This window comes from Corvus moneduloides, chromosome W (assembly GCF_009650955.1).
Source record: "Corvus moneduloides isolate bCorMon1 chromosome W, bCorMon1.pri, whole genome shotgun sequence".
In the NCBI taxonomy this organism is placed as follows: Eukaryota; Metazoa; Chordata; class Aves; order Passeriformes; family Corvidae; genus Corvus; species Corvus moneduloides.
The window spans coordinates 12,020,478-12,042,730 of NC_045510.1; the positions used below are offsets into that span (position 1 = coordinate 12,020,478).

General features: G+C 42.9%; 1 protein-coding gene across 1 annotated transcript in view; it reads left to right on the forward strand.

Moving 5' to 3' along the window:
• Positions 1 to 22,253, forward strand: part of LOC116437343 (zinc finger SWIM domain-containing protein 6-like) — a 405,850-nt gene that overhangs the window by 261,840 nt on the left and 121,757 nt on the right. Inside the window, exons 3-4 of the mRNA XM_032095013.1 lie at positions 14,279 to 14,427; positions 14,956 to 15,106. Coding sequence (XP_031950904.1) covers positions 14,279 to 14,427; positions 14,956 to 15,106 — 300 coding nt within the window. The remainder of the gene's footprint in view (positions 1 to 14,278; positions 14,428 to 14,955; positions 15,107 to 22,253) is intronic.

The window sequence follows — 22,253 nt, forward strand, 5'->3', positions numbered from 1 at the left end:
CAATCATCTCTATGGTTTTCAACACGGCTGTCTTGCCGACCTGTTGAGCTTGCTGCAGGACGCTAGGGGGAAAGGTACCCTGTAGATTGGGATCAGAGAAGGGATCAGTCTCCATAAGAGCATTCGTCCCCACCGCACGTCTAGGATCGTCAGCAGGGAGCTGCATATTCCCTAATGTGGCCTTATCAGCCAGCTTTCTCCAGGTAGTCTCAAAAACTGCACATTGTACAGGTTGAAATAGGATTTGACCTAAGTGTCTGATATCAAATGGAGCAAGCAAATCTGTGTTTATCACCCTTATCATTTGCATAACCTCAGCAGAACCGAGCCCATATTGTGCAACCTTGGATTGCAGATCCTGTGCAACCTTCCAGGCAATTACCTCATGCTTATCATGCTGGCCTGAATTTGGGAGAGCCTTATACACTGGGAAAGCTTGGATCTCCCCTTTCAGGGTGTCACTACCATCCTGAACTACTGGCACAGCCTTTGGATGCAGTGTAACAGCTTCCCGATTACTCTCAGAATCCTCAAATCTGCTTGGCATCCCCAGTGTTTCCAATAAATCCCAATCGCCCTCCGCCAGAGCCCGCATCTTAAGTGACTTCCAGAAACGGTTGTAGTGGGTCGGACGCAGTGTCACAGTGCAGTCTGGGGCGAGATTACAGCAGCCTTTTCTTTCGCCGCCCGGCTACCACAGCTTTACGCCCTGGGTCCAAAGCCTCCTCTGCCTCACTGCCCGACGATGAATCGTCGGGTATGAGCAGCTTTGAGGAGCCGTGAACGAACAGACGTGGGCAGGGAAGAATCGACCGACCAGAAGAGGAACTGACAGCAGAGGCTGCAGTCAGCTGTGCAGGGGTTTGGACCGCAGCCGCTTCCGGGGATGCAATCTCGGGCGGTTTCGACTGATCTGGCGCTGGGGCTGCTACAGCCATCTGCAATGCTGTGCCCGCACCCGGAGCCACCGCTGTCTCCTGTGCCGCAGTAGCGCCCAGAGCCGCCGCTGGCCGGGGAACGGCCTCCGCAACTGCCGCTTGGTTCGCCGGTCTCGGCTCCACTGGCGGCTGGGACCCCAGTGCAGTGCCGGTTGCTGACACCATGACCGCTGCCGCCGCTGCTGGTTCCAGGTTGGGAGCAGTCGGCCGCGCCACTTCTGGGTTCGCCGCGTCTCTTGCGGGCGGCGCAGGCCGGCGATCCCCGCGCGGCGAGGTGTCTCCGGCAGCTGCAACAGCTGCTTTTGCAAGCTGAGCAGCTCCGCCAGCTGCTGTGATACGTTCGGCAGCTCTGTCAACAAGGCAGATGCCGTATTAAAAGGTCGACTGCTTGGTTCTGCTTTTGCGCGAACCAGTCTGTTGCTGCGGAGGGTGACGAGCCGCATCCGGGCATTCTTGGTGCAGCAGACGCATGCGCAGATGGGCTAGGAGCCGCCATAGGGGTCCAAGACGCAAGCCCACTGAAACGCGGCGCCGAAAAAGCAGCAACCGCCGCTGAGCCGAAAGGCAACGTGGGCTGCGTGCCACCCCGCTGCCCACACCCCCCCGCCAGTTGCTCTGACGGCGTGGGGTCCGCGGGGGGCGTGGGGTCCTGTGACAGCACAGGACGACCCGGTGCAGGCTCCAGGGCATTCTCCGCCCGTGGAGCCGGGGGGGATTTTTCGGATTTGCCACCACACGCCCCTAGAGCCAGGTCTGTGGGGTCTCCTTCAGGTATCTCTCCGTCACGCGCCACCGAGACAGGCGAGCCAGCTCTACTGCCACAGTTAAAGTCTATCAGCAGATTAAACAAACTCCGCCACATGCGTAGTAATTCTAGCACTGGCAGATCCCCAGATGGAAACTCGCACCAGAGTGCAGAGCCAAGTTCTTGCCACAGCCCGAAATCCAGGGCGGTGTCTCCATTCGGGGAGATGCCATGTAGGCCAGCCCGGTCCAATAATCACAGAGTGAGTTCTCAGAAATGGAGGTGTTCATTAAACTGAAAACACCTCTCCAGACCGTTAACACAGCGTCAGTTTTTAAGCCGCTGTTTGCCATTTTTTCAGTCCCGTCGGACATCCTGGTCTAGGGGGGAGGGGGGGGGGGACAGCAGCATACCTGTAGAGAAATTTGGCTTGGCTCGCAGCGTGCAGGACACGTCGGGGTTCACCAAATATCACGGTGTCCCGCAGTGGTAGGGAGGAGAAGAGAGATCCAACAGGCAGGAATTGTGCAGCAAGATTGAATTATTTAATTATTTTACAAACTCTTTTATAGACTTTTTTCTTCATAGTCTAATTGATCAAAGGATCAGCCATCCCTTGGGGTGATTAGCTAAAATCCTAAAACATCCATTGTCAAAATATTTTTCTACTGTACCATAAACATAGTTCTACAAGGTTACAGGTGTTCATAATTTATAGAACTTCTGCTAAAATCTTCCATGAGAGAGAAAAGTATCTCACGGGACTGGAAAGAAGCAAGAAAAATTCTTGCTAGCAGCAATATTTGTATCCCCAGGTATTTCTTTGAAAGGCCTTCAAAGGTACACCCTGAGGAGCCAGAGGCTATTCTCAAAATGGACCCCAAGATGGACGACAGGTCACGAGTTCTTCACACTTTCATAGGTTTGGTTCATTTGCATAGCAGGGTTAATTCTCCAGTTAAAGCTTCAGTTTAATGATGTAATTTCCCCTCAGCTTGCCCCCCCTTTAGAGGCCTTTTGGTCTATACTTTTTGGGCCTAGGATGGTCTGAGCGTCCTCGAAGAGCAGGCCCGGAGAGGCTTTGTTATGTCTACCTAGCACGAGAGAGCAGAAATTAACAGGCTACAAGAAACTTCAGAGTTACACACTAATCAGTACAGGATGTGAAAAATATAAAAGTTAAAACCTAAGGCATCAGAGTGACTGCTCGAGAGGTTTTGCAGGCCCCTCTGAGAGAGGCTGATGGACCCACAGAGGCAATACAGCTAAAAGCAAACTTTTCAATGTAGGATTTGGATAGTTAGAAAGAGACGGCTAAGAGATATCATGATGATCCATCAGGAGTAGCTAAAATTTTGGAGGTTTCGTAAAAGCATTGGACCCAGACTGGGAAGATATTGATTTAATGTTGGATGCATTAACTGATACAGAAAAGGAACTTGTTTCAAAGGCAGCCAGAACCCATGTTCAGGCACAGATTGCTGCACAGACTTTGCAGGGCACTGTAAATGATTATGTGCCCATGGTAACACCTAGATGGGACTATAATAACCCAGATCATTACCAACTATGAAAAAGGTATCAGGGACGGATTAAATTCAGGTTGGAAAATGCAATACCTAAATCTGTGAATTGGGGGGATCTGTATGCAGTAAAACAGAACGTAACAGAAACTCTTACAGAGTTTCTCAATAGATTACGAGAAGCAATGCAGAAGTATACTACCCTGGACCCCTCAGGGGAACAGGGAAAGCAACAATTAATTTCTCCATACCTAGGCAGTCCTCAGAGAACAATAGAAAAAAGCTGCAAAGGATGAAATCTGAGGACCAAAGGAACCTAGTGAAATTAATTGAAGAAGCATGGCAAGTATATCGAAACAGAGATCTCCTAAAAAAAAAGAAATTAAGTAAAACCTTAGCTAATGCAACTATTGCAGCTCTGGGAGAACACGGAACGGGCAGTAGGGAGCCCTTCAGGCCAAAGTCTGGAAATATTCAGAGAGGAGAGGGAAGACAGGCTGGAGCAAGAAATCCTTTTCCTCGGCTGGCAATCAACCAATGTGCTTTTGTAAACAGGAAGGACACTGATAAAGGAATTGTCCACAAAACAAAAATAACCTGTGGATACAAAAATGCTGCTAGCAAGGATTTTCTTGCTATTTTCTAAGTCAGTGAGAGACTTTTCTCTCTCACAGAAGAGGTAGCAGAGTTCTGTAAACAATGAAACACCTGCAACCTTGAGAAGTCTTGTTTATAGTATAGTAGAAAAATATTTTAATAATGGATGTTTTAGGATTTTAGCCAATCACCCCCAAGGGGTGGCTGATCCTTGTCCAATTAGACTATGAAGAAAAAAGTCTATAAAAGAGTTTGTAAAATAATTAAATAAATCAATCTTGCTGCACAATTCCTGCCTGCTGGATCTTCTCTCCTCCTCCTCCCTACGGCTGCGGGACACGGTAATATACCCTAGGGCATTTTAATAATAACCCTTCAAATAATCCCCTTCCCTTACTCGCAGAGATGCAAGAAGATTGAAGGGTACTGGTGGACACCCACCTAGCAAGCCTGCTGGTTATAATTGAGCTGAGAAAACAAGGAAAACAATTAGAATTCTTAATCGACATGGGTGCTACTTATTCAGTATTAAACCAATGTTTGTCTTTACAAGATGAAACCTCTGTAAATGTAGTAGGGGCAACTGGCCAACGACAGAAAGCACACTTTCTGAAGCCACTCAAATACAAATTGGAAAAGAGCATTGGCATACATAAATTCCTGTACATGCCAGATACTCCAAAATCATTATTAGGCAGAGATCTGTTAGAGAAGCTGGAAGCTACAATTGAATTCAAAGCCAGTCAAGTGCAATTTAAAGTAAAAGATGACAAATTCATTGATATTCTAAGCCTTGCCCTAACAACACCTGAAGTCAAGACTATAGTACCCCAAGAAATATTAAATCAAGTGTATCCTGGAGTATGGGCAAGTGGAAAACCCAGAAAAGCTAAAAATGCAGACCCGATTATAATTAAATTAAAACCTGGAATGGGACCGGTACGTATAAAACAATACCCCCTAAAATTAGAAGATCGTAAAGGTGTTAAACCAATTATAGATGACTGTTTAAAATACAAATTAATAATAGAGTGTGAATCAGAATATAATACCTCAATCTTACTAATAAAAAACCCAAATGGGGTAAATTATAGATTGGTCCAGGATTTAAGACCCATCAGTAAAATCTGAAGATCTCCACCCCATAGTGGCAAATCCATATGCATTGTTAACCAAATTAAATTATAAACAAGTGTGGTTTACTGTTTTAGATTTAAAAGATGCCTTTTTCTGCCTGCCTCTGGCCCCGGACAGTCAAAAGCTTTTTGCCTGTGAGTGGGAGAACCTGGAAACAGGAAGGAAAACACAACTAACCTGGACCATGTTACCACAGGGTTTCAAAAACAGTCCAACCGTCTTTGGAAAACAACTAGCAAAGGATTTGGAGAAATGGACATCACCAATGGAAACTAGAGTATTATTGCAGTATGTAGATGATCTCCTGATTGAAACAGAAACGGAAGAGGAGTGCAATGAATGGACAGTAAGTTTACTCAATTTCTTGGGACTTAATGGATATAAAGTTTCTCAACAGAAAGCCCAGATCACAAAAAAACAAGTGATGTATCTAGGATATGAAATTTCGGGGGGGCAACATGAGCTGAGATGAAACCGAAAGGAAGCCATTTGTCAAACTCCCCAACCACAGACGGTGAAAAAACTCCAAACCTTTATAGGTATGACAAGATGGTGCCAGTTGTGGATCTGTAACTATGGACTTTTGGTAAGACCCTTATATAATATGCTAAAAAATGAACGTACACACTTAGTCTAGACTTATTACCGCAGGCCTGGTTCCTACGGTATATCACCGTGTCCCGCAGCTATAGGGAGGAGGAGGAGGAGAAGATCCAGCAGGCAGGAATTGTGCAGCAAGATTGATTTATTTAATTATTTTACAAACTCTTTTATAGACTTTTTTCTTCATAGTCTAATTGGACAAGGACCAGCCACCCCTTGGGGGTGATTGGCCAAAATCCTAAAACATCCATTATCAAAATATTTTCTACTATACCATAAACAAGACTTTCCAAGGTTGCAGGTGGCTTGGTTGTTTACATTCCCTGCTACCTCTTCTGTGAGAGAGAAAAGTCTCTCACGGACTTAGAAAAATAACACGAAGATCCTCACTAACAGCATTTTTGTACCTACATAGACTGGAGAGACCAAAAGAGCATTTACTCAACTTAAACAGGAACTGATGAAGGCACCAGCGTTAGGCCTTCCAGACGTGACAAAGCCCTTCTGATTGTTTTCCCAGGAACACCAAGGCATAGCCCTAGGGGTATTGGCCCAACAAATAGGGCCATACTGGAGGGCAGTAGCCTACTTCTCAAAACAACTGGATGAATTGAGCAAAGGTTGGCCGGGGTGCCTCAGGGCTGTTGCTGCTGTGATACTCAACATACAGGAAGCCCGAAAGTTCACACTGGGACAGAAAATAACCGTCTTTGTTTCACATACGGTATCAGCTGTACTGGAGCAGAAAGGGGGACACTGGCTGTCTCCCTCTCGGTTCCTTAAGTACCAAGCCATACTAGTGGAGCAAGACGATGTGAACATCATCACAACTAACATTGTGAATCCAGCTTCTTTTCTCAGTGAAACATCAGTAACCTGGGATCCCGTGGTACACTATTGTTTAGAGACTATGGAAACCATTTATTCCAGCCGACCAGACCTGATAGAAGCACCTTTAGAAGAAGCTGAGGAAACATGGTATACTGATGGAAGCAGCTTCATCAAAAATGGGACCCAGAAAGCAGGATATGCAATCACCACTACTAAAAAAGTAATCAAAGCCCAACCCCTTCCAGCAGGAACTTCAGCTCAAAAAGCAGAGATCATAGCTTTGATCCATGCACTGGAAGGGGCAGAAGGGAAAATTATTAACATCTGGACTGATTCAAGATATGCATTCAGTGTGGTGCATGCCCATGGAGACGTATGGAAAGGGAGGGGACTTTTAACATCACACAGAAAACAAATTAAGCACACAAAGGAAATCCTACGACTACTAGACACTGTCAACCTACCCTCACAAGTGGCAATTATGCACTGTAAAGGACATCAAAAAGGTAACACGGAGCAGGAAATAGGAAACCGATTGGCAGACTTAGAGGCCAAAAAGGCAGCAGAAAAAGAACAGGTACAGACATTCGCCCTGATACCAGACAGTAAGCCCATAACCTGGGACACTAATATACCCTATTCAAAAGAAGATATTAAACTTATGCAGGATTTAAATGCTCAGTTAAAAGACAATTTTTATGTTATCCCTAGTGGGAAAACTGTAGTACCAAGTAGAATACTGTGGAAAATAGTACAAAAAGAGCATAATAAGGCTCACTGGGAAGCAGATGCCTTGTATAGTGACCTAACCAAGAAAATAGTAGGAAAACATTTATACTCTACATTACAGCAGGTCACTAAACAATGCGAAGTGTATCTGCGGAATAACCCACAGACCACTAACAAGGTCCAGTTGGAAACTATAGGAAAAGGTACACTTCCAGGGCAACAGTGGCAAATGGATTTTTCAGTATTGCCCAGAAAAGGGGGGGTACCAATACCTTTTGGTACTAACTGATACTTTCTTTGGTTGGCCAGAAACCTTTCTGTGTCAAACCAATAAAGCAAGGGAAGTTACTAAAATTTTGCTAGATCAAATCATTCCCTGATTTGGGACACCTGCAACCATATCCTCAGATAGAGGATCACACTTCTGTGCTGTCGTAGTTAAAGAAATCAGTAAAATACTTGGCATAGATTGGCAACTACATACCCCTAACAGACCACAAGCAAGTGGCCAAGTGGAGAAAATGAATCACTTAATCAAACAGCTGACTAAAATATGCCAAGAAAATAACTTACATTGGCATCAAGCTTTGGCCCTTGCTTTATTGAGGATAAGAACTAAACCATGACACAAAGAAGGACTCAGTCCGTTTGAAATGTTGTATGGGAGACCATACCAAACTGAGTATCGTGGTAAAGACCTTCACCAAATGGGAGAAGGACATTTAATAAATTATCTAATCTTCTTGGGAAAACATATTGATCAAATATCTAAAAGAGTGGCTGGAACCAGGGCAAGGGGTCTGGATCAACCCATACACCCTCATAAACCTGGAGACTGGATTTTTGTTAAATCCTTTGCAGGAAATCCCCTGGAGGAGAAATGGCAAGGACCCTTCCAGGTCCTTCTAACCACCTTTACAGCTGTAAAAATCCATGAACTACCTTCCTGGATCCATTACTACAGGATTAAGAAAGCACCTGAAGGACAATGGTGGACAGAACTAATAGGACCAACATCCTTAAGATTAAAGTACTGCTGATGATAATTGCATGGACAAATGGACAGAACTGGAAATGTGATGAGCACACAGAATTAGAACATGAGAAATCACAGCTGACACAGAATGATTGGAAAAAATATGGATATGATAGAAACTCGGGCCTAAATAACATGGGCCAGTGGGAACAGGTTTTTAAGAAAATTACTATTGTATTAATGATAGGTGAAACAAAAATTGAAAAAGGTGAGTGGGAAAGTAAAGAACAGAATTCTCCATTCCAAATACAGGAAAGTGAAACAGTAACGATAGGATGTAACTTTAAGCCCAGGGAACTGCTTTATCCAATAGCCCTGATATCATTTCATATAATAGATGCCACAAACAAACATGACCCACTGCTTATCCTTCATAACCTATATTCACGAAGAAACATGTACTTATGATTTTACTTTCACCCATGATGTAATTCTAAATTGTACAAGATATACAATGGAAGACAGACAGCGGAGACAAGCCTATAAGTGTCACCTTACTCCTGAAAGAATCACAAGTCTCACAATCCCAAATAACACGATCCCCTGATAGAATGAGTAAGGAACCCACAGCAAACGATCCTATGGGGACAATCTGTCACTATAAAACCTCAAAAGACTCACATCTTCCCCTATTTATAAATAGTTCTTTTGTCTTTAATTTTGATGGGAAACCTCTACAGGGTTCTGGCTATTCAAGACCATCAGGGACAATCCTCCCGGATGAAGGAGAAAACATCTCTATTTGGAGTAATCAAGCCGAGAGATAACAGAGAGAGAAGGAACAGTGACATTCAAAGAGAGATCAGAATGGAATCAAGATCACCAAATAACTACATTCTATATACCAATTAATGAGGCAGTAATTGTAGCCTGCATATTTTCAACAACTGGTCACACCTCTGGATTTACATAGACATAAAAATTGAAAGCACACATGATGTTCCTAAATGTAGTATCTTCTCGTGTACCGAAAACATTTGTTTACAAACCACAATAGTTACCAAACCCACAAGAATCTCCTGTACTGGATATATGCTAAGAGCAGGAGATTTGAGTTCCTCCTACCAAAAAGCCTCTCGTGCTTGGTTACTTGAAGAAATAAAACCCACTACCACACATATCCCCACCACAATTACTGCAACAAAACCACCAAAATGTGCAGTTAGAAATCACAACCAAACTTTTATTGGACCGTATGTAATAAAACAATCTAACGAACAAAAGCTATTGTGGAATCCTCAATACTCCTTAAAGAGGGTTCAAATTAAAATTCAAACAGATGTATCAACAGTAAAACCAGAATGCACTCCTTTTATTAATGTTGCTCTACAAATGTAGAAAACTTGGTTAGGTCCTCAAAGCAAATCAAGCAGACAAAAGAGTGGGTGGTTCAGATCAGGATTAGGAATTCTTAAGTCCATTGATCAAGAAGTACTTCTCAATAAAATTAGCACTGTAACTTCAGAATTACGTACAATAGACACAATCCTCTTTGCTCACATTAACAGATACTCAGCATTTAGCTGCAAACTTATGGCATAAATTAGAAGAAATAATGAAACAAAATTTACTAACATGGCAACAGCCTTAGGAATAGTTCAAAATTATGTATCTGTAGCCTTGGGATGTGTCCAAGCACAGCAATAAATACAAACAGTGGTATCCAGTGTAATTAGAGAAGAAAGATCAAGTATTTTGCCATATGAACTACAAGAAATAATTTCTAAAAATGTTACTAAATTTGAAAAACAATACCAGTCATGGTGGAAACTAGTCAATTTCACTTATGAGCCACATAGTGAAAACACTACAGCTTATGTTCTAACTATACAAAATGCTTCTGTCACTAGCATTTTTCCTATTGCTGCTTTGGGAGCTGAACATAATGGAACCATAATCAGCCCTATAGGACACAATGTCTGGGGAAAATACAACAACAAAACTAGAAATTGGCAAACTGTAAGTACCAAAGGGTGCATTCCCCATAATCACTTGGGATTTATTTGTGAAAATGCAGTGCTGGAGACAGAAGACTTGTGCTTGGACACACAAGATAGCACATGTACCTTTGAGATGTTCCCTTCTGGGAAAACTAAGTCCCAGGCATATTACGTAGGAAATGGGTGTGCATGTGTTTGAACTAATTGCCTAGATGTAACTATAGATGACTGTGTTGAACCTACTAATCATACCAATTTTTGTGTTTGTAATTTTACAAAGATAGTAGAATGCAACTTTAATTACAACACCCCTATTACCACATAACAACTTGTGCAGGACGAGTATATATCCTACCATGAAGTCTCAACTGTAAAAATCAAGATGAATAATAGTATCTTAAAACAGATGCTGCAACATCCAGACCTGGACGCTATGGCAATAAGTGTTAAAGAAACTGGTCAACGAGCAATACTAACTGTCAAACATGATCTGGAATGAATCAAGGAAATAGTGGATTCCATCAGAAAAACATGAGAACACCACTGATGAAATTTTTCTCGGATGGACTCAATCACCCACGACCCAGCTGTTTAATTTCTTGATCCACCCAATTTTAATTTTGTTACTAACAACCATAGCCCTTATGGCCGTAAACATATGGATGTGGTGTAAAATACGGACCTTAACATCACAAGTATGGATGAAATCACAATTGCAAAAAAATTTGCAAAAGTTATAAGAGAAGGAGGGACTTGAAACACAGGACTTCTTTAACATAAGCACCTTAGTATAAAGTATAGATTAATAAAAGTTGGGTGTTGGCTGCTATGCTTGATGGCAACTGCTTTTGCAAGACAAGAAGCCTAGCCCTGGAAGGGGCTAGGATGAGAAGTGAATAGGAGATGCTATGCCTAATGCTAACTGCTCTTGAAAAAAACCCGAGTGGACTAAGATGATAAGGGAAAGGAATGTGAGCTAATGGGTTTGGCTAACCGCTTTTCTGCAGAACAAGGGCTTAGCCCCTATGGGCTAAGTGATAAGAAGGAAGACGCATGCTAACTACCGTTTTAATGACCAATAGAAGAACTGTCAGAAAGGGTAGAAAAATGTAATAAGAGAGTAGGAACATAGTCAATACATGATTACAGATGAAGTATAACTAAAATAGCAACAAAGTGTGAAATAGCAAAATTAAGTGTGTATTAGCAAAATAGGCATGTGATGAATGTATTAGATAAGAATAGCATGCCATGTTTGCAACCCTAAGATAAGGAACCCACAAGTTATGTAAGACCCCAACCCCTTAAGACTGTAACTTTTAGATAAATGAACAAAAAAGGCTGATGCCGAACTTGTAAATGTATAAATAATCTCTGTAAGATGAACATGGTGGACATGCACATGGAGATGCAAACCCCTGCATGCTCCCTCTGGCCAGGCCAATAAAGGTGTGGTTTACTTTACAGTACCTTACTGTGGAGTAGATTCCTTTGAATCAGTTCAACAACTGCACTGCTTGATCTCATGTGGCTTGATTTCCCTTTTAATCTAGTTTTTTGCAACTGAAGACTTATCAGCATGTGTTACATGTAGCTGACTGAATTTAAAACCCCTTAAAATTAACATAGTAAAGATGGAAGCACTCATTAATGGGCAAGTTTCTAATTCCTTGGGTTTTGTACTGTCTTGAACTTGATTCCTGTCTTCTGAGACAGTCTTATGGTTCCTGTGGAAGGCAGAAGAGTTCTTTCACATCTTCAAAGACACAATTTCTAATTAATCTAAAAAAAATATATGGACAACAGTGCATTGTTCACAGCTGTAGGCTCTGATCTTGGAGGCAGTTTAGGAAGTTGCTGAGCTGAAAGACTTTTTTTTTTACTCTCTCAGCAACTAGTAGACAAGACATCCCTCTGACCCTCTAAATCTTCCCGTTGTATTTTCATTGAATAAAGATTCTAGCATTCTCTGCAACTAGTTAAAAGATTTGCTTACATGGCAGAGCTGCAATTGTGAAATAAAGGCTTAAATCAATAGAATCAATGTTTCTATACATCTAAAGAACTGTAGCTATCTTTGCTTTTCATGTTCTCAGGACTTCTTTGAAAGCAAGTTTTTACAAATCTGACCATGCAATTTTCCTTCCATGCCAGTATCCTTCTTTTAGTATTGGCTACAGAGGTAACATTATCTGGGATTTAAAAGTGGTAGTGTGGTGCAATTCAATTTCTAACATCTTCTCAAAACCTAACAGAGAGATTACACAGTTGAGACAAGCCCAAAAACAAAATGTCAAGTTAACTTCAGTCTTGGGCATGCTTAAAATGCCTTACATCTGACTATGGTGATGCACTACCATTTTTTTCCCCTGACAGTCTAGATAAGTGCTTGTCTTGGTTTGAAAGACAGGTGTCTGCTAAGGAAGGCAGAAGCCTCCCTTGGAATGGCAGATGTAACCCCTTTCCCTCCAAGTTATTATAATTTTGAAATCAAGGGCTTTTAGGCAAAGATATGGGAAATAGGAATAACAGTTCTTTACTATTATATATCTATATGTGTATAACCAGTCAAACAAACAACAATAACTATGGCAGTAACAGCAAACAATCACAAACCCAGTCCCAGCCTTCTCGGCTGTCGGGCCCTTTTCCCCTTGGGTGCAGTTCTGCTTGCAGCCGGCAGGGGCGCTGGCGGCTCCCGGTGAGCAGGGCAGGTGCGATGGTTTCCCTGCGGCTGCAGGGGGCGCTCCGGAGCGAGCTTGGGGAGCACGCGGCACCGGTGGCCTGGGTCCCGGGGAAGGATGGAACAAAGGCTTCACAAACCCCTGGCCGGACCCTCGGGAACAGCGGGCTGGAACGGCAGGCTGGGGCAGCAGGCTGGAGCGGCAGGGACGAGCGGCAGGGACGAGCAGAAATCCCGGGTGGCAGACGCGATGTATCCAAGCGGGGAACCCCCCGGAGGTCTGGGCAGGTAGGGCGAGCACGGCTACAACGTAGCGAAGGCTTGAAGCAATGGCAGGGCAGGGCGGCCACAGCCCGGCCTCCAGCGGGGCAGGGAAGACGGCTTTGGGATCCCGGTGTTGTTTCTAGCAGAAAGAAAAACGGCCGAAAAAAAAGAACCAGCAGCTCCTCTCTCTCCGAACGCCGAGACCCAACTGCCCACACCCCCAGGTGAAACAAAAAGAGCAGCCAGGTCCTTTGTCTTTCCTTAAGCACTCAGCGATCAGCGATTTGTTCCCTTAGCAACATGTATAGGGGGGGAAAATTCCTTTAACAGAAAAAAAAACTAGGACTAAACTAAAACCCCAACAGTGCTTTTCAACCTTTTCAGTTAGAATAGCTGTTAAAAATATCCAGTGAAGGTGCAGGTTTCTTCAGAAATATGTAGATTGTTAGATACTGCAAGAACTTGTTTTATTTTTGTCAGACTTTAGAAAAGGCCACAAGGGGAAAATCACTGATCTCAACTACAAAATTTTAGTTAGAGCAACCTGTGGCCAAACCACTGCCTGATGTAAATCCAGTCACTTCAGTTGGCACTAAGCTAATTCAGGTAGAGTTGCTTTGAATTGACTGTGTGGTGATGACATTGCCTATTGTAAAAATGCTTCTTCAGAAGCACCACAATCTTACACAGCTGTAACTTATTTATGCTAATGCCTTTAGTGCTTAAAGACTTTGGATTTTCTTGGGGATTATTTTTTTATTCTTTATTCTTTATTTAGCTTTGCAGAGCCATCACAGCTCAAAGGCACTGAAGTGATGATTTTCCTCATGTTCATCAATAGCAGTGCTCATTAGCAGTAACAAACCTGAGCAAGATTGCTGAAGGTACAGAAATCACACAGGTGTTCTGGGGAGAGTGGTTTTAACATTGCAGTTGTTGAAATTATTGTGTAATTTTGTTTGTAAAAACATTCTAGAATAACTGTTGAGGCAGGAGAAAAAAACTTGTCTTGATTTTAATGCTTTATTATAAAATACTGTTTGTTTAAATACCTTTTCATAGGCTGTCATTTCTAAGTGCTTAAGACTACTTAGGAGAAATTTAGGTCTATTTTAAAGAGCCTTTAAAGTCAAGACATCCAAAATGGGACAATACACAAATCCAAAACCCTTTGCAGTACTCATTTGCCCTGGACCCACAAACCTCTTTTCTTTATATAGAACATAATGATTTATCTTCTTGCTGTTTGTAGGTGCTCCTGACCCAACAGCAGGCGCTAGCATAGATGATGAAAACTGCTGGCATTTGGATGAGGAACAGGTCCAAGAACAGGTTAAACTCTTTCTCTCCCAGGGTGGATACCATGGATCAGGGAAGCAGCTCAATTTGCTTTTTGCAAAGGTATGTTGAATATTCAAACTTCCCTCTTTTCTCTCCCCCCACTCCCCCATCCAGTCTGTTCTTGTTCAAGTCTTACGCAAAATCCTGTTGTTCTATAACAAGACAAAGCCCTGGGAACATGATAGCAAGTTAATAATGCAGTGGGATGCAATCTGGTGTGTCTTGAGATTAGTTTAAGGATATGAAGCAGCATTTCAGCTGTCTGCAGCTTTTCTGTTCTCTTCCTTCCTACCCTCAAAATGTTGGAGAGACCTGTAGAAATTATGGTCTTGCAGCAGCTTGCATAATACACCTGTGGATTACTTGTGGAAGAAGTGTGTTAGCAGAATTGCAATGGGATACTGAAACTAAAAATTGTTAAAATTGGGAAGGCAGACTTTTTTTTTTCTATTTAAAAATTTCACGTCAGATATATAAATTATATTTTTTATTTAACAGAGATGGAATGTTTAACACTACAGCATATTGTCTGTACTGTGGTTTGTTTTGGGTTTTTTTCAAGTTTATATTAAAAGAATCATTTCCTAGGTGCGAGAGATGCTAAAGATGAGAGATTCAAATGGAGCTCGCATGTTGACGTTGATAACAGAACAGTTCATGGCTGACCCTCGTCTGTCACTTTGGACACAACAAGGAACTGCAATGACTGACAAGTATAGGCAACTCTGGGATGAACTGGGTAAATGCATAGACTTCAAAATCATTTAGGTGTTCATGTGTATAATGAAGAAACAATTACATATTTGGGGTGTAAACTTATTGTGGTACTAGGTAAAGCAAGTTAGAATTTTCTTCAGGTTTGCTTGTTGAGTTAAGGTTGGATGAAATTGAATTTCTGATCTACTATATGAGACAATTACAGTTGAATGAGAGAAAGCATACTATGAAACAAGTATTATTGTAACAGGTTGTAAGTACCTGAGGAACTATAAAAAGAATAAAACAAAAAGTGGAAATGTAGTTACACAACTGAGGGTAAATATAGGAGCCACTAGAGCTAAACTGGAAAGCTTAAGGAAGAAATCGATTAACAACTAGAGAGATATAGAAGGCAAAAAGAAAAGATTCATAAAGAGTATGAGAAGATAGCAACAAAGGAAAGCAGAAGTCTCTTACTGAGTAGGAAAGGAGATCAAGTAACAGAGGGCTATAACAATTAACACTGCTTTACAGGAAAGGTCAGTTGTGACCCGATATAATATGTACTATGGAGAGAAGAACACATGCTGAAATGGGAAAGAAATTATTTAAGCAGTTAAAGTCTGAAGACACTTGCTTTAAAGTGTTCAAGAAACCCACTGAGACAGTTTTGAACTGCTGCTTCAGAAGTTCTCAAAATCTATAGGAATTCATGGTTAGGAAAGGGATGTTAAAAACAACTTGAAGGTAAATGTCACCAATATTTTAAAAGTGGGTAGGTGAGTGGAAAGAATAATATTAAGTAACCACCAGCATTGTTTTTTAGATGTAAGGTACTGGAACAAACCACTAAAGAGTTGCTATGTAAGCATATAGAAGATAAAAGCGATTATTTTCAATACAGTAGTAAATCTAATTTGTTTCCCTAAAAGATAATTCACTGAGTGTATGAGTGAAGGAATTAATGTGTATATCTTAGGTGTAGTAAAGTTTTGAATGCTGTCTTGGAGGCTTTCGCAAAGCAAATTGAAAAGGTGCATCCTAAATGGAATTGCCTTGTGATTCATGGATCTTGTGCTGTCATTCAATCTGGAAAGACACTTCAACTCTAGACTTACAGGAATCTGTCTTGAGATGTGTTTTGGTCAATATTGCTATTCCTGACTTATGTGGCATGGAATATTAAAATAAATATATATACATATAAAAGCAAATTACAAAACCAAACAAAAAACCCAAAACAAAGAAACAAAACCCAACAAAAAAAAGTCCCCAAACAACTCAAAACTTACTAAAGACACCCCTTGGGACAATATGTAAACACTGCAGAGAACAAAGCCAAACCCATAATGCTCTTGGTACATATTAAAGGTCCAAAATCAAGCTAAATGTTGCATTAAGGGTATAGGAATTTAGCAGAAAATAAAGCCCCTTGTGTTCCAGCTGGTCTTCAGAGATCAGAGGGACTGGGTGCAGCTGGGCTTACTTTCTGATTAGAACCACTACAGTTCCTAGTCGATTTAATTCCTTCAGTGCCCCATGAGTTGCATTAGCCAATGTTTATATTTGTCCAGTACAATTATATAACATCACTCAATTCTGGAATGCTGTCAACTGGGGTGTGAAAATGGACTCCAGTACCCATCCCACCACGGTTCCAGCTATCAGGTGTTGCCATTGGTTTTCTGATTCCCTTTTGATTTGTTCCCACAGAGCCAGTGTGTTGCAGTGGGGATACTGCAACATGCATATATCAAACCAGGAGTCCCGTGGAAAGGAAATATATATGGACGGACAGATTCTTGATAGCTGTTTCAGAGAGATGTTTATTTCTCCAGCCGCATGGCCGGAGCTCTGCAGAGGAACTGTTACAGTCATGGGACCAAGGGTCCTTTTTGCCCGCGCAGGGGAACACAAACCAACCAATGGGGAACAAGGCTGAGCAGGGGCAGGGAAACCCCGTGTCTGTCCCCTCAGGGCCCCTCTCCCAGGGCTACACGGCGGGGGGAGGAGACCCCAACACCAGTGAAAGAGGTTGCTTCCTTTAAAGGGGGCAAAGTGTTGATAGTCCCAGCATGTGTTGCCTTCTATTAGTAAGTCAGTAGACTGTGTTCCATCACTGCTAACCCACACAGTGTGCCCCATAGAGGTTATACTTAGTTCTGAACAAATTATGTCAGACTCAGTATCATTGTTAGTCAAATGAGATCAAGTGTCATTAAGTGAGGTGATATACTTTCGACAAGTACAACCTAATCTGAGAGCTCAAGCTAATGGGCTCAATCTCTGAATTTCAGTTTCATTGGAGTTGCAATTATAAACTCCAGTACAATTCCAATTATGATATTTTGTGCTGTTTGAGCAAGAAACATTAAAATTTGTGTCCAGAACATCAACCTGTATGGGGCCATCTGGTAATCCAATTGTCCTTTCCCAATCTACCAGTTGGTAGTTGCATAGAATGCCAGTCACCATATCGTGGCCCTCCCCACCCCCTTGGAATATGCATTCCCCATGGTGTATCAGTACATGTATCCTCAGGAAGACAATAAATTGTCTCAACTGAGTCACTATTAGTCTCGAATTTCAATGATGATGTTACAGTTCCATATAGTTCCATATAGTTGTATTATTGTTGGTCCACTTTAAAACACATTTTCCTTCCTCAGTTTGCCAAGTCAGATTTGTATGATTTTTCCACATAACCTCCCAAGTTTTAGTCAAACCCATAGTGAAATTCCCCAAGTTACTGGTGAGCTGGCAGATGGAAGAAAGGTAAACATGCGGTGATTCGACTAACATTATGTGTATGTCCAAAAACTTGGATTAACTGCAATGTAAGATTTCAAGCAATCCCTGAACTTCTGTCTAGTGACAGTAAGAATAATAAACAGCATTTTACCTGCATTATTATTAGAATTTCATTTTCCAAATTATCACCAAAACCACCACTAGTCCTTGCAGGCACTCTAGCTATATGACAGTGCTTCATTCCACATGCAGTTCATCCTGTTAAGACAAAAAGTGGACAGCTGCTCGATCTTGTTAACTGGCAAGGTTAGGTCAAATTGAGGGTATAATCCACCCATTATCACTCACACTAGAAGGCTTGCAAGCCTTATCAAGATCTGAGTATCTCATTTCAGTATCATTGAAAGAGTGGGAGCTAAACTCCAGTGGTCTTTCTGGCCCTTGTGGACCCTTTTGTCAAAGGTTGCAATGAGAGCCATGCTCACTGAACCCCCATTCTACATGGATTGGATCAGTCAGGTGTATAAGGCCAAGGTGTTGGAACAGCCTCAGTTCTCTTATTAACAATTCTAATACATTTGTGTGCTGTTCCATCCATTCCCACGATTTTCCTTTTCTGAGCAGATTGTATAAGGGATGGGCAATAATAGAAAATCCAGGAATATGTTTATGCCAGTAGCCTAAAGTTCCCAGAACTTCCTGTAACTTCTTTACAAAAGATGAATTCTGCCTGTGCTCCATTTTTTTTCAGGGTGTCCATAGGAACAGAAGTTGCTCCTTTAATCCACCAGACTCCTAAGAATTTAACTTCTTGTGCCAGCCCTTGGCATTTTGATTCCAGAATTTCCAATCCCAATTCGTGTTTCACAAATGTTTTTCATTGTGTCTCTTACACTTTCTTGATCATCTCCTCCTATCAGGCTGTTGTCAATATATTGATATAATGTAATGTCAGGTGGAATAAGAATCTCTACTAAGATGTTAGCCAAGGCATTGTGAGAACTAGTGAGAGAATAGTTTATATCCTTGTGAAAGTGTATTGGATCCCCCTCCATGTAAAGGCAAACTGTGCTTTATCCTGTTCAAGGAGGGGAATAATGAAAAATATGTCCTTGACATCAAGGGCAGCCATCTAAGCATGAGCAGAACCCAGTATCAGTGTCACTATCTAGGCAATGTTTGGAACTGCAGCAGTTAGAGGTGCGGTATTAGCAGTTAACTGTCAATATACTGTGAAATGCCAGTGTCAGGTCAGTTTATTTACTGGCCACACCAGTGAATTATAAAGCAAATTAGTCCTTTTAATGATGCCTCTTTTTTTTCCAAATCTGTCACCACCTCATCAATCCCCATAAGTACTGCTGTTGGCAGGGGGTACTGTTTTACATTAGTAATTTTAGAAGGCAGTAATGGTATTGATGTCTCTAATGAATTGATAAAATTTTCAAGCCTGAATCATCCCACATTCTTTCAGATTCTATTTGTATCCCCAGCAACCCAGTGCCTTCCACTGCAAAGCTCCACAGAGTTCCATCTGGGAGTTTCCAGGTTTGCCCATAAAGTAAATCAAATCCTAAAAGTTTTAGTTGGGCAGCCCCCACAAGCACTTCAACCTTAGTAAATTGTTTTTCTCCCAGGAGCCAGATGGAAAATTTTGCTGTTGGACATTCCTTTATTATACCATCAATTCTGGTAAAATTTTCACGGTCACTGGATATATTTTTCAAAATATTTGCTGTTTCCTTTGTAATCACTGACATTTGGGCCCCTGTGTCAATTATAAATTCAACCATAACTTTTCACGGTCTTACTTTTTTACAGTGGAGATTACTGTAACATGCATATATCAAACCAGGAGTCCCATGGAAAAGAAATATATATGTGGACAGATTCTTGCTAGATGTTTCAGAGATGTTTATTTCTCCAGCCGCATGGCCGGAGCTCTGCCGAGGAACTCTCACAGTCTGGACTCAGGGTCCTTGCCCGCGCAGTGAAACACAAACCAACCAATGGGGAACGAGGCTGACCAGGGGCACGGAAACCCCGTGTCTCCCCTCAGGGCCCCTCTCCCAGGGCTACATGGCAGGGGGAGGAGACCCCAACATTTCACCCGTTTTATTTTAATAAAAGGAGAATGAAAACAACTGGATAAACATAACAAGAACAGTTTCAAAACAAAACAAGCCACCCTCCTGAGTCTTTAAATGTCCAAACAGATTCTCTGGAACATCTTAAGGCTGACAGAAGGGACACAGGACTCTCTGGGCATGCTTTGTGGGGAAACTGAGGCAGGAGAGGGTTTAATTTCTTCCCTCTCCCTTTTCATCCCCCCCTCGGCATCGGAGAGTAGTTGTAGGGAAAGGGAATTGTATAGGGAAGCCATGGGGTGAAAAACGGATTAGGAATAAACTGGGGATGGGGTAAACTTAGGAAAGGGTTCATATTGGGTATAGGGTAAAAGCGGAAGTAGGCTGTGGGTAGGGAAGTTGCTGGGATGGATATTGTTTATAATTTTGTGCATAACGGCTGCCTTTGATGGGAATACCTCCAGGCCCAGTAACATTCGCTGCTTGTAAACCCTTCTTTCCTTGTACTATATCAAATTGTACAACTTCCCCATCTCCTACACTTTGCAGGTAATTTTTAGGGTTATTTCTTTTAATAGCAGTTCTATGGATGAATAAATCTTCCCCTGTATCATCTCGTGTTATAAATCCATAGTTGTTTTTTACACTGTACCATTTCACAGTTCCTGTGACTTTCGTGGCTACAACTTCTATCACATGCTTGCGTGTTTGTCATGGCTGCTGGTCCCGCGTGGCCGCCGCCTCGCTGACTCCGACGTCTCGGCTGGGTCCCCGCGTTGCGGCTGCTCTGCGCCCTCCAAGCGGTGCTGCTCCGGCGCGTGTCTGGGCTCTGCGTGGCCCCGCGTTGCCATCGCCGCTGGCCCCGTGCCCTGTGAGTGGTTCTGCTCCGCAAACTCCACGCTGCTTTGAGGGCAGCCTCGTTTTGGCTTGGCGCTGCGCTGCGCGGCTTCTCGTGTTGCTGTGGAAACCGCTGCTTCTCCCTCCACAGGGCTCTCCGAGCCGTGTGCTCAGAGCGGGCTTCCATGCCGAGCCCCAGTTCCTGGCCGCTTGTGGCCCACGACACCCGCGGCGCCTGCAGCATCGCTCCCTCACTCGCGGTCGCGTGGCCAGGGACCCCGAGACAGGGATGGGGTCCGTGATAAGGCGCGCGCTCCCAAGGGGGCCGGACGCATCCAGCGCAGGCGCCTCTGCCGGCATGGCTGCAGTCACGCACTCCTGGGATGGCGGCCGCGCAGCCTCGGCCGCGGGACTATGGCCATCCTTTGCTTTAGGGGTAATGGGACCGTATAAATGCCCCTGAATAGCTTCACTGACCACGAGGGATCCACGCAAGGGTTCAATCACTAATGTTTCATTTGATCCCTTATCTCATCCCAGTTCTCATGCCAAAAACACTCTTGACTAGTTCCAGGAGGTTCAATATCAAAAAGTAAGTCTCGAGAAATATAGAAGAAATTTTTGAAAAGCCAGTTAAAAAAATGTTCTAGATCTCCCAGAACAAATAGTTTCTTGTTTTGTTGTTCAAGGATTCCTTTAACTTCTAGATACATTTTTTTCTGTGGCTCAGAGAGCCCCATTTCCCACGATTTTTCCATAGTCCAGAGAGAATATCCAAACCAAGGTGAGAAGAGAGAGATCGAGTGGTTTTTACTCACGAATTTCCTGTCCTTAGGGATCGGTGTCTTGCCGGCAATTCTCCACCATTTGTTACAGTGGGGATTACTGTAACACGCATATATCAAACCAGGAGTCCCGTGGAAAAGAAATATATATGTGGACAGATTCTTGCTAGATGTTTCAGAGATGTTTATTTCTCCAGCCGCATGGCCGGAGCTCTGCCGAGGAACTCTCACAGTCTGGACTCAGGGTCCTTGCCCGCGCAGTGAAACACAAACCAACCAATGGGGAATGAGGCTGACCAGGGGCAGGGAAACCCTGTGTCTCCCCTCAGGGCCCCTCTCCCAGGGCTACATGGCAGGGGGAGGAGACCCCAACATTACTTGAATATCAATAGAAGGTTCAGGGTATTTGCCTTGGAGCCACTGTACTACTAATACCCACCAAGCAGGCTCAGGAGCTTTAACAACAGTTATCTGACCCATCCCGTCCAGCATCCATAATTCACTATTTCCTGCACAAATTCACTCCAGGTAGCTAAACGCATCATCTGCCCCAGCCCCCCAGATGCCCAGGAACTGCAGCATTTTGGACACGAACCTGCTGCATTTCATCCTGAAAGTTTGCTACAAGTCTTGAGACTGTTCGGAAGACTGCGAATAAAATGGGTTAATCTGGCTGAATCGATAGGGGCTAACATAGGAGACCTTCTAAGCCTGTCCCTCTCATACA